This window comes from Phycodurus eques, chromosome 15 (assembly GCF_024500275.1).
Source record: "Phycodurus eques isolate BA_2022a chromosome 15, UOR_Pequ_1.1, whole genome shotgun sequence".
Lineage (NCBI taxonomy): Eukaryota > Metazoa > Chordata > Actinopteri > Syngnathiformes > Syngnathidae > Phycodurus > Phycodurus eques.
In genome coordinates, this window is record NC_084539.1 from 22,414,727 (window position 1) to 22,428,020 (window position 13,294).

Below are 13,294 nucleotides of genomic sequence, written 5' to 3' on the forward strand. Positions count from 1 at the left end.
GGCCCCATGTTTGTGTACTATCATATTTATTGAATTGAATCATTTTTATTCTCTCCATCTGCCTTCTGACTTAAGTGTTCTTTTGCGTGTAATTTCGTCTTTTCGCCCCACCACTCCCAAATCTTCACGCAGCTGTTCCTTGCCTCCCTCTTTCTTTCTACCTAATGCTGCAATTTTTGCAGAGCGTTCAACAGACCTTTTAGGGCGATACGCGTAGGTCTCCATGCACTCAAATCACGATTTTCATAACGCTTCCGTGTTTCCCTTTCTTCCGGGTTATCAGCCAATCGGGGCGTTTTTCTGCCCCTGCTCGGCGCACCTGTGTTTCATCAACTCATTCCAGGGCGTGTCCTGTCTAGAAATCCTAGTAACGCGTCCTGGACAAAATAGGCGGCGGTGGGGTGTAATGAAGAGGGGGAAAAATGGAAACGTGGCCTCGACATATTTCTGTTCACGCGCCTGACTGGTCTCGCAGAAAAAGTAAAGTATCAAGAAAGACGATTTGAACTGTCCAAGACGTCGCCCTGACGCGTGACGTCACGGGCGTCGATTGCGGAAGTCATGCTCGGGATGAAGGCTGCCGCGTTTGTGTCAACAAACGTTCAGGTGGACGCTCACGCATATGTTGCCTTGAGCTTCGGCTGCCTTCCGGCTCGCTGACGAGGCGTCCGGCAACACCGCTCCCACCTGAGCCGCCCGTGTGCTCCGGTGGCTCCGACGTGCCGCGAACCGGGACCGATTTTGACTTGAGTTAGCAGTGAGGACAAGATGGGCATTTGGCAGTCACTTTCTAGTCCTCCCGAGTACACACAACTGGCGCAAAAGACAGGCTGTGAGTATTCTAGTTTTTTTAACCGCACTAAAAAACACCACTTTTCAGCCAGACTTTTTTTTATTGAGTTGTGTTATACTTAAAAGCCACTGTATTAGCCGCAGCCGTCCTTTGTAATAAAGGTAATAATAGTCATCATCATACTCAGTTTGGGCGGAGGTGTGCCTCATATTTTGTCCCTCTCATAACCAAAATATTAGCAGTCATTTTTAGTGCAATGCAATTGTACGCCCAAAATAAACACATTTAAAATAAATAAATAATAATGTTGTGGCATTTTAAATTAATTTATTGATTCGTCCATTTATAAAAAAAATTGTGACTTCCATGGTAATTAATTATTTTCTGACACACCCATCCTATAAATCTTGTAGTTTTCATGGTCAGAAAACAACCTTCAATAATTAAATTAATTTAAAATATTTTCTCATTATTGTTTTGTATTATTATAAATTGTTTAGTATTATTGTAAAACATGTTTTAAAAAACAAAAAAACAAAAACATAATTATTAATAACTATGAATAATTAAGGAGCGGGTCTCATTCGGGTGTGCAAGTGTACCTAATGAAGTGTGTGTGTGTGTGTGTGTTTCCCGCCTCAGAATGAAGCAGGTCGGTTTACTCATAAATAATTTAATATTCCAGTCAAAGGCAGCGTAACCTAAATCTGCTGCAATAAATGAAACAGAAAATAACATCTTGCATCCTCTCTCTCTCTCGCTCTGCCTATATATATATATATATATATATATATATATATATATATATACACACACACACACGCGCACAGTGGCGCCCTATTGTACTTGATAAAAACATAGTCATGAGAAATTAAACAGAATGTCAAGAATTAAACAGTTACTACTTTACTTTAGGTCACTTGTTCGCGGAGGTACCGATGTGACTGTGCAATTGTGTTGTTACTAGAGGAGCGGCAATAGGATATGATTGCCATATTGTAGTGGTTGAAGCCGAAATGACTACATTGGGAATTGCGTGCTGTGCTTTCGTTCTTTGCAGTCACTTGTGAGCAGATTGGAGTTCTGCACAAGCGATTCAAGCAGTTGAGCCACAATGAAGACACCCTGCGGTACTTTGAATTCTTTTCGAGTGAGCCGTATGTAGACGGTAGTTCCAAACCTGCCCGACAGGCTGCGGCTGTCACCCGAGCGCCTGAGTGACAGCAGCGAGGTCTTGTGGGAAATCTCTGCTGCCGCTCATTGATTTTTATTTATTTAATGATTATTATTATTATTATTATTATTTTCTAATGTGTGTGTTGTCTGCTGCAGGAGAGAACACTTCAACGCCATCCACGATCTGGCCTGGAATCCCATCCGAGCACAGATCATCGAGGCCTTCTTTGACAGGAGGTGCCGTCTCAGCATTCGCTAATGTGTTATTCTGCAACTGAATTATTTTCTTATTATTCCATTTTATTTTGCATTTTCGTTTTTGAATATGTTTACATCCTCCATCCACGTTTCTCCACCAATTCAAACCATTGCAACTTCAAACTGTTTCGCTCATTCAGGACATACAGTATAAGGAGCTATTTACAGCCTGACCACATTTTTACACTAAGTATTTTTTTTATTTTTTTTTTTCAATCTCATTTTCGCAGGAACCTGATCCCACCCGGCGAGGGCTCGATGGAAGAGATCTACTTGGAGGAATTCGTGGTGGTCATGTCCCACTTCAAGCCGCCGTCGCTCAACATGACTGATGAGGAGCGGGACAGCGTCCGCAGGGAGAAGCTGAGATGTGCGCCGCTGACCATTTTCTTTACATTTTTCAACGCTTACTTTTCTTAAATCACCCGTTGTGGGTTTGTGCGCAGTTTTATTCAACATGCACGACACGGATAACGATGGAACCATAACCCTGCAGGAGTACAGACATGTGAGTCAAGTCTATTTTATTTCCGGAGCACCGATTCACAACAATAGTTATCTCCTATACTCTCATTTATTAAATTGATTTCAAATTAATATAATTGTATTGAAAGATTGATTATTGACATTATTTTGTTAGCTTTACAACTTACGCTCATGTCTTTTGTGTGACGCGTTATGGTGATGGTGGGCCATCTTTTTGAAAAAAGACTCCCAAAAAAATACAAAAAACAATGCCACTTTTTTTTTTTTTTTTTTAACAATAGTATTAATTTTAAAAATTAGTTAATAAAAAAATAATGATTCTTAGTCATTAAGGTAATGTAATTTGTTGGAGTGATTCCTTACGCTCGCATCGTTTGTGCGTGTTCAATCAAGTCTCTCAAAAAAAGCCAAAGAAAAAGCAACCTTCCACTGTTCTTGTCCTTGGTGCGTCTATTGAATTTGATGTCAAATGCGCAGGTGGTGGAGGAGCTCCTCTCCCGCAGCGGGCAAATCAGCAAGGAAACGGCCGAAAGCATCGCGGACGCCGCCATGTTGGAGGTGGCGGGCATATCCATGGGTCACATGTTACGTTCGGGGGCTCATTGCGCTAATCGTGACACTCTTTATTTGCCCGTCAGTTTTACTCTTCCTTCTCGCAGGAACCTGACGAGTTCTACGAGGGCATCACGTTCGAGCACTTCCTTAAGGTCGGTCCTCGCCGTAATTCTACGAAACAACGAAACGATAACTTCATCGTAACAATAACTTCGTTACAATCGCAATCAGCTAGGATGTTAAAACACAAGAAATTTGTCTCACTCTTGGCTATTGTAAAAAAAAATTTAAATAAAAGACCACACACACACACAAATGTACACAGTCATTAACCAATATAAAGTGTCCAATAACTTAATGATAACAATAACTTTATTATTAATTACGAGTTGTTTGTGTCTTTTGTCAGCTGCTGAACAGCTTCGAGATTGAAGCCAAGATGAACGTCCGCTTTTTGAACATGAACGCGTCCGCTGTGTGCTACTAACATCAGAATGATGTGATGAATAAAAATGCTTTGTTGTTTCACCAAAAAACAAAAAATCTATACACAGTGCAGGATATGTTCCCAAACAGCCCGCGGTAGGTGAAAATCTGCGATGTGGAGAGACCAAAACATCTTTTTTTACCCCTCCCATGTGTTTGAGACGCATTTAAATTCATGAAAACACACGTTTACAAGTATTCTGAAGCACCTGTTCTCACTCTCCTGCTGTCAAGAAATGGGAGACTAATGTTCAACCAAACCATATAATTTCATTTAAACGAAAGTCTGCTATCTTAATGCTAACATGTAACACGAAACACCACAAACTGGCTGACGGAAATTAGTTTAGATGTTAGGGCAGTCATAAACCTTCAAACAACATCTACTTGAATGGAGCCACGACGCATACAAACCGAACATACAACAATATATAGAGCAATTATTTGAATAACTCGAATAATTAGATTACAAGCAAGTCAACGCTTACAAAAGAAGAATGTGTGTACTGCGAAGCGCAAACCGGCTTACACAACAGCACGTCTACGATCGCTGACACGACGTGACGTAAAATGTCGTCAGCCAATTGAATGCAGCCCACCGCCGCTCGTTAAAAGGTGTTTGGATGCCCCCACGAGTGCTGAAGACGCGGCCGCCCGGTGCACTTTCAAATGCTTTACTGAACAAACGCTAACAAAATAAACATTCGTCAGTTCGTAACATGAGCTCGCCACAGACAACTGTGCTTCCATTCACCGACGCCCACGTCTCACTGCCTTTTTAAGCCACACACACTCGAAGTCACAGATAATGCAGTCGAATGTGATGACAGCGACCCCGAGTGGACACTAATGATGCCTGCACCTTGAATGCATAGTTTGCTGTTTAATGCAAAATCAATTTATATTCGAAGAGTTGATTATCTTAACCATGTTCCATTAAAAAAAATAAAAAAATCTGTGATATTGTGTGGGTTCGTCTTGTACCCTTAATTATATTTGAATAACTATGCAAATTCATCCAAAATATGCATATTCTCTCACATCGTCATAGCACTGGTTTTTACTATGGCGGTGTTGGCAATAATAAGATGCGTCAGACTCTCGAAGCAATAATCCAATAATGCTGTTTATATGCAAATATTGGCACTGCTAAAGGGAAACATTCATGTTCTGTTCATCAGGGATCGAAGGTTTGTCTTCAGCTCAGTGGCCACAACATTAGGTACAGCAGCCCACTCAAATGCCATCTGACACAAAAGATTATTCGGACTATTACGGTAGGCCTATGTATTGGATCTCAAATATTGTAATATGCAATTATGTGGATGATGAAAATATCATGCAGGTGTCCCGAATGTTGCACGCTGCAGTAAATCCACTGTGCGCACGTCTTTCACATTTTTCCCACAATAAAATACACTTTTAAGATAAAGTGGCGGTTTGTGATTTTGATCCATTATGAAATGGTGGATGCATACATAACAGCAAAGTGTTTCTTGCCCAACTGTTTTATTTTTAATTGCTGTTGTGCTCCACCTCATTATTTTCTAATTAGCTGTTGTCATGGGATTCCTGCATATGATTATTATGCAAATTGTTATGGTTGTTTTATTTTCAGTGTTTGCGAAAAGTAGGCATACACTTTTTAAATTATTTCAGGAAGGTTGGAATGGATGGAAGGAAACAAGGATGGTTTGGAAGAAGGATATTAGGAAAGATGGAAGAAAAGATGGGTGGTATGAAAGGAAGGATCGATGGGCTATCGACACTGTCTGCAGGAAGAGTTGTTGTCTGTCCGCCCTCTGCAGGACTGAACATTAAATGCATGTGATTGCACCTTAGTTTAAAAAAACAACAACAACAAAAAACTTCCACAAGAACAAAAAAAGCCGATCAAATAACCAAAATGGTCCACATTCCTGTTTTGTCTGAATAATTCCTAATTCATTCTTAAATAAGTATACTTTTTTTTTTAAATCACAAATTCTCAACCGATTCCAACCATGCTATTTTCTAAATATTGAAGTTAAAAAAAAAAAAAACTAGTGTTACGTGGGCTCCCTCTAGTGCTATGCAAGTGAATCACTTCCTAAATGCAGTTCAGTTTTATTGAACTTTTAAGTACTTAATGTTGAAAAAGTTTGCTTTTCAAACATTTATTTAAATCCATTTTTTTTTGTGTAATGCATTTGAATTGAATCATTATTTAAGTACAGTGGTTTTTATCTTCCTATACTCAACCTGTGCATAATGTTACAATGGCTTAGCATAATGTTTGATGTACTTTTTAGGAATATAACCTTTGTCCTGTTTTTGATGAAGGAAAGTGCACATGCTACGGTATTTTAATGTTAGCCATTTTGGTGGTACTTGGTGTGAAAAGTTCAGCGTCAGCTCGCCAGCGTTCATTTCTACACCAATGTCATTTTCTGTTTGTTTTTTTTTTTTCTTCCTATTAAAGTGAGAAGCTGAAAATGACTTTTGTCCCGTTGAGCTAGTTTGTCTTTAAATAAAAATGAGTTGTTATTAAAGGGAACTTGATTCAGCCGACTTCCAGTTTCCAGAGAGCTTGTGATCCGAACGGGCCTGCCGGGGTTCTTACGTAATGCCGACAATCTATGACCCAGATAGTGACTCGCGGGACACTTCATTAGGTACAGTCAGTCCATACCGATGAAATACGAAAATATGAAGTTGATTAATTGAATTTAATTAGTGGATTTTTTTTTTATCCCCGAAAATATATATATTTCCAGATTAGGCAACACGGGACTGACGAATTTGGCGACTCGTTGCATCAGCGCGTGTACTGATGTTGCATTACTCGTCCCTAATGAAGTGTCCGGCGAGGCCTGCGCGGTTATCGTCTGCTTCCTCCGAATTACGACCAGACGACGTGTGACCGACGAGCGTCCAGACGTGTTTCCGTGCAAACCCGCGCGAGTCATCCCGCGCTCAGACGTCTCCAAATGCTTCCTGATTTTCTTTTCAAGTCCGTCAGGTGTGACACTTGACGCTCCAAAAAGAAAAGATTGTTTAGTTTTTTTTTTGTTTTTTTTTTTCTTTAGTTTTATTCTGCTGCTGGGCCACTGAAACGCATTCGGGCCACCTTGATGCGATCGTCATCATCATTGGAATCATTCTAATCATGACGACCAACGACTAGCAGTCGGTGTCTGACCTTAATAAAGCAAACAGTGACTGCTCTTATAAAGCAACCAACGGCAAGCAGTAGGTGTCTGACCTAATAAAGCGACCAACGACTGATTTCATAAAGCGACCAACGACTAGCACTCAGTCTAACCTAATAAAGTGACCAACGACTGATCTAATAAAGCAACCAACGACTAGCACTCAGTGTCTAGCCTAATAAAGTGACCGACTAACCTAGGAACGCGATCAATGACTCGGTGTCTAACCCATTAATTCGACCAATGACTAGCAGTCAGTTTCTGACCTATTAAAGCGACCAACGACTTGCAGTCAGTTTCTGTCCTATTAAATTGACCAACGACTGATCTAATAAAGCAACCAACGACTCGCACTCAGTGTCTAGCCTAATAAAGTGACCGACTAACCTAGGAACGCGATCAATGACTCGGTGTCTAACCCATTAATTCGACCAATGACTAGCAGTCAGTTTCTGACCTATTAAAGCGACCAACGACTTGAAGTCAGTTTCTGACCTATTAAATTGACCAACGACTAGCAGTCAGTGTCTGACGTAATAAAGTGACCAATGATTTACCTAATAATGCGACCAATGACTAGCAGTCAGTGTCTGAGCAAATAAAGTGACCAATGACTAGCACTTAGTGTCTGATGTAATAAAGTGACCAATGACTAGCTCTCAGTGTATGACCTATTAAAGTGACCAATGAATGGCACTCAGTGTCTGACCATAATCAAGCAAACAGTGACTGTGCTGACAAAGAAACCAATGACTAGCTGTGTTTGAGCTAATAAAGTGACTGACAACTGATCTGATGAAGCGACCAATGACTCTCACTCATTGTCTAACCAAATAAAGTGGCCAATGACTGACCGAGTAATGCAACCAACAACTACAATTTGACCAACGACTAGCAGTCGGTTTCTTACCTATTACAGCGACCAATGACTAGCAGTCAGTGACTGACCTAATAAAGTGACCAATGACTAGCAGTCAGTGCCTGCCTATTAAAGCGGCCAATGACTAGCGCTCAGTGTCTGACCTAATAAAGTGACCAACGATTGATGTACAGTGGGTACAGAAAGTATTCAGACCCCCTTAGATTTTTCACTCTTTTTTATATTGCAGCCATTTGCTAAAATCATTTAAGTTCATCATCCCCCCCCCCCCACATTAATCCACACACAGCACCCCATATTGACAGAAGAAAACGGAATTGTTGAAATCTTTGCAGATTTATTTAAAAAAAATAAAAATAAAATGCAATATCACACAGCCATAAGTATTCAGAGCCTTTGCTCAGTATTTCGTATTCAGAGCCTTTTGAGCTCATACAGCCACCACGAGTCTTTTCGGGAACCATGCAACAAGATTTTCACACCTGGATTTGGGGATCGTCTGCCATTCCTCCTCGCAGATCCTCTCCAGTTCTGTCAGGTCGGATGGCGAACGTTGGCGGGCGGCCGTTTTCAGGTCTTCTGCAGAGATGCTCAATTGGGTTTAAGTCAGGGCGCCGGCTGGGCCATTCAAGAACGGTCATGGAGTTGATCTCAGATCTGTGCCTAGCCGCAAATCTGTCCCTGAGCTCTTCAGGCAGTTCCTTTGACCTCGTGATTCTCATTTGCTCTCACGTGCACTGTGAGCTGTAAGGTCTTCTATAGGCAGGGGTGTGGCGTTCCGAATCCAGTCCGATCAGTATAATCAAACGCAGCCGGACTCCAACGAAGGTGTCGAACCATCTCAAGGATGATCAGAAGAACCCGACCGAGTTCAATATATGAGTGGCACAGCAAAGGGTCTGAAGACTTCTGGCTGTGTGATATTTCAGGGTTTCTTTTTTTCAGTAAATCAGCAAAGATTTCAACAATTCCATTTTTTTTCTGTCAATATGGGGTGCTTTGTGTCATTAATGAGGGGGAAAATGAATCATGATTTTAACAAATGGCTGCAATATAACAAAAGAGTGAAAATTTAAGGGGGTCTGAAAACTTCCCGTACCCACTGTAATTTGGTGACCAATGATGAAAGGTCCACGTTTTAGCAAATAAAGTGACCAGTGACCTAATAAAGCGACCAGTGACTAGTAGTCACCTGATGAAGTGACCGATGACTGACCTGAATAAAGTGACATCATGAGTTTCTTTTTTTTTTTCCCCCCCTATTTTTATTGGGCCGCCGGGCCAGTGCAATCCATCCGGGCATGTACATTCATTTCATGGTCCCAATGCAACTCATTGAACATTTTCCATCATTTCCATAATAAATATGAATTAAATATAAATAATCATAAATAGGCCTCGTGTCCCGTAGTTCCTCTGAAGTCGTGCCGGTATCACGAGGACTTGAAGAACCTCCTGTTTCTGCACATTTTGCCCTTGACGCTCCTGAGTTCCCGGGCCGCATTGGTCAGAAACTCTTTGTAGGTCTTGAGGACCACGCATCCGTAGACCTTCTGCCCGAACACGTTCTGGGCCGGCGGCTCCAGGACCGCGGGCTCTCCGGCAGGCTCCTGAAGGTTGGGGAAGGCGTCCCGGTAGAACGCCCGCACCAGGGACCCCAAGCGCCGGCTGCGATCTCCCATGTGGCCTAGCTGGACCAGGACCGGACTACCGCGGGCCTGGAGGTCCGCCTGCTGGTCGTAGACCCTGCGCAAGTGGGGCAGGAAGGCGCGCAGGCGGTCCAGGACGCTCTCCAGCCGCTCAGAAACCTCCAGGCCGGAGACGGCGGGCTCGGGGACGTCGTAGAGCGACGCCTGGCAGAAGACGTCCGACATGTCCCCCTGGGAGGCTTTCTGGAACCGGAAAAAAAAAACGGAAAATGAGAGCAGGCCTCGGACACGACACCAAAGAGACTCGCGTTGAAACTCACGTAGGTTTTGATGAGCTCGGCGGATTCCTTCTGCGTCAGTCTGGTCTGCTTCAAAATTCGTTGGATGGAATCCGAACACTGACGAGTTCTGATGGAAGACGCCTGATTGGTGGACAGCAGGAGCAGCAGGACAACGAGGAACGCTGGAGAGACGGGTAACACGCACGCTCAGCAATCTTTATGCTGGACATCTCGACGTATATTTGATGGATTCTTAAAGGTCCCCTTCCTGCGGATTACGTTTTTTTTTTTTTTTTTGACTGTTTATTCATAACATCTATCAAAATAAATATTATTATTACAATTATTATTTGCAGGGAAAGCGATTCACCACAAATAGCGAAAATGACAATTGCATCGGAAAGAAAAAAAATACTTTTCTTTTTCAAACCCCCCCCCCCAAAAAAAGAAAAGAATAAAAATAATACATTGGCGAGAAATCCACATATAGGTAAATCTGCGGGTTCCGCTAGTATGCGGGTTCCGCATACTAGCATACTAAATTGATGGGTAACTAGTTTTGAAACCAGAAGCCAATAAAAAGTCATTTGTTCAACTAGTATTCGGCTTATTTTGAAGGCGGGATCAGCATGCTTGCAACATCTCAATGTTATTAAAAGTGAAGACAACGTGCAATTTTGGTGTATCGGCAAGTAACCTGAATTCAACACACGTGATTTGTGACTTCGCTAGGAATTCTGATGCCGTGATATGGACCAATCAGAGTCAAGCTGTTTTCCATATTTCAATTGGGGAAGATGAGCAAACTGATTAGACTAAAGCTCATTTATATGTCAAATGTAAAAGACCATCTAGGATAGCTTGAAAAAGGACATTCTGGGCATTTCCAACCCAAATCATTTTGCAAAAGCACATCAAAACAGTGACGAAAGGGGACGGGTCGGTTTGGAAAATGCCCCAAAATCTTACTTGCTGTTGTGTCCGTCCACCGAGTCCAAAGCGGGCACCCGATCATTCTCCACCGGGCGGCGGCGAGCGCCAATCTCGTCAATTTCGGGGCTCTCGCCAATCTGGGCGATCGAGCGAGCGTCTCCGGGGTCGCTTCATGTTGCGCCTCCGACAACTTGTGTTTTTTTAAAGAACTGCTGGCCAACCGCACATTTGTCATCTCAGGAAGTGACGTGGAAACTTTTTGGTGAGGCAACTGAATTTCCCAGAATTTCCTCCTCGCTCGGTGCTGATGTGGACTTTTGTGTGTTTTTGTGTGTTTTTGTGTGTGTGTTTGAAAGTAACTTTATTGTGACAGCAGCAGGGGGGCAGCGCCCGTACATGCCCGCCGGCCGTGGAGGCGTGTTCGGGTCATGTTCGGGCATCGTATGCATGTCGTCACATGTTGTCCTGATCAATAATAATAATTAGAATCGTACAAAAAAAAAAAAGTCTTTATTTCAAATGCACACTTGAAAGAGCCATTGCAAATCTAACATTTGCATTTCATTCAAGTAAATGTAAATAACGATAAAACATAAATAATAACAATAAATGCAGTAAAATGTAAACCACACAATAGTCATTCAAAAAATGGACAGTACAATGTTTTTTTTTAAGAATGAATAAAAATCGTAACATTTTCTGTTCAACGCTTGACACGTTTTAGCGCCCCCTAGAGGAAATGAGGGGAACTTTAGTTGTTGTTTTTTTTGTTATTTTAAACCATTAAATTGACATGCAAGTGGAAAAATAAGTCAAGCCACAGCCCATAATCCTAACCCAGTCATTCTGATACGGAGCTTTCCCCATCAAAAGGAATGCAAATGCCATGAATCCGTTCCAGCCCCCACACCAATTTTTGTAATGTTTTTAATCATAAAAATAGCACTGATAAAAGAGTAGCGGCATAATTAAGTCAAATGTCAAGAATTGAACAGTTTTTGCCACATTTTTTTGGCTTCAATTCATTGGACATTGCGCTGCTCCTCCTGGCGTACATTTGCAGCACATGCAGAGAGTCACTCCAGTAAGCTGCAGTAATATTAGTCGTTCTTCACAGAGGATAAAGAATACAGTCGACCCCCATACTCGCAAATGGACCTATTTGCAGAGGGTTGTTTTTTTAACCTATCCTGTTATTCGCGGAAGCCCACCCTTAGTCAGTTTGTTTGTTTTTATCGTCAAGTGCAGTGTTCGTGTCCAAACCGCACCTTGTTGCAGTAGATTGCAATCAATGAACGGTTACGATATAATTTCGAAGATGAGGACCACTAAAGCAAACCAAAACATGTTCCTCATATTTTTTTTATTTTGACCGTGACAGGAAACAGCGGAAATGTTCTTTCGCAATCTTCGACTTGTTTGTGCGTAAATGGGGGGCTGGGGGGGGGGGGGCGCTGGGCCCGGAACAGTCAGGCTGAGGTCACGTTACCGCGCCATGATTTCATCGTGACTCGGCCAATGAGGAAAGCACCCTGGAAATATGGCAGATGACGCAATCCATATAGATATACATTTTTGGATGGTAGAAATATGTAATCACGGTCGCTAACGCCTCCTCGGCGTGGGGGTCACTTCCGCTTGGGGGCGTCCCGTGACGTAAAGAAAAGCATCACGTTGACACATCAAATTTGAAAAAAACATTTCAATAATGACTAATTTCACTCAGTTTTGATTGTGGTTTTAATCAAAAGTTCATTTATTTGTTGCGCTGTTTCTTATATTTTGGTCACCTTGTTTAGCTTCACGAGAGGGATCATAATAAATCAGAATTCATTGTCATATTTCATTAATAGTTATATTGTTACAGAAGATTAAAAACATTGCATTTTAGAAATTATTTTCCTCCTTTATAATTTACTAGAAGGAAAGAAAAATATTTTAAACTGTATAATTGTTATTTACATTTTTATTTCTAATTCAATCGAATTGAAATTTTTTTAAATGTAGTTTTTTTTTCGTATCATTTATTTCTAGTGTTTCTATTTTTTTATTTGTAATATAAATAATGCAAGGAAATATTTTACACTATAATTTTTATTTTTATATGATTTTATATTTTGACATTGCAGCATATCAATGTAACAAAATCATATTTTTGACACTATATCTTTTTCATTCATTTAAAATTGCTTAAATTTAATAGATATTTGAATTTTAAATGATGTGTTTTTTAATGATGTCATTTTAAATGTTTTTTGCTTCCATTTCGACTTAATACTTTTCATTGATATTTTTTTGTACAATTTAAAGTGTATATTATAAAGTTATAATTTATTTTAGCAGGTTTTCTGCCATTGCAGTTCAAGAGAGTGAACGAAGAATATTTTACACGACCTCTTTTTAAAAAAAATTGAATTAAATGTAATTGACATTTTTGTATGATTGTAATTTATGTAACAGTTTACTTTTTATTGTAATTTATATATTTTGTTGAACAAAACAGGTATATATTTGTACACTTTTTAAATTGAATGGACATTGTGATGGAATAAAAATATATTTTTTTCAGATTTATGCTTTTATACATTGTAAGTGATTATAAAATT

General features: G+C 40.8%; 2 protein-coding genes across 4 annotated transcripts; one reads left to right on the plus strand and one right to left on the minus strand.

Moving 5' to 3' along the window:
* The first annotated feature begins 366 nt into the window (after positions 1–366).
* tescb (tescalcin b) lies at positions 367–5,186 on the plus strand. Of its 3 annotated transcripts, none has more exons than XM_061698344.1 (8): positions 367–832; positions 1,854–1,923; positions 2,126–2,206; positions 2,458–2,597; positions 2,674–2,735; positions 3,191–3,297; positions 3,372–3,420; positions 3,678–5,186. In XM_061698344.1, the coding sequence occupies exons 1-8, from the start codon at positions 769–771 to the stop codon at positions 3,753–3,755; spliced, it is 651 nt and encodes a 216-aa protein (XP_061554328.1). In that variant the 5' UTR covers positions 367–768; the 3' UTR covers positions 3,756–5,186. The 3 variants fall into 3 exon arrangements, with proteins under 3 accessions (XP_061554328.1, XP_061554329.1, XP_061554330.1); XM_061698345.1 differs by having other exon boundaries at positions 3,191–3,271; positions 3,352–3,420; XM_061698346.1 differs by having other exon boundaries at positions 3,191–3,271; positions 3,373–3,420.
* Positions 5,187–8,127: 2,941 nt separating this feature from the next.
* Positions 8,128–10,875, minus strand: m17 (IL-6 subfamily cytokine M17). The gene is made up of 3 exons (XM_061698805.1): positions 10,725–10,875; positions 9,795–9,937; positions 8,128–9,717 (listed from the first exon to the last, which is right to left on the minus strand). The coding sequence occupies exons 1-3, from the start codon at positions 10,768–10,770 to the stop codon at positions 9,259–9,261; spliced, it is 648 nt and encodes a 215-aa protein (XP_061554789.1). The 5' UTR covers positions 10,771–10,875; the 3' UTR covers positions 8,128–9,258.
* Positions 10,876–13,294: the final 2,419 nt, after the last annotated feature.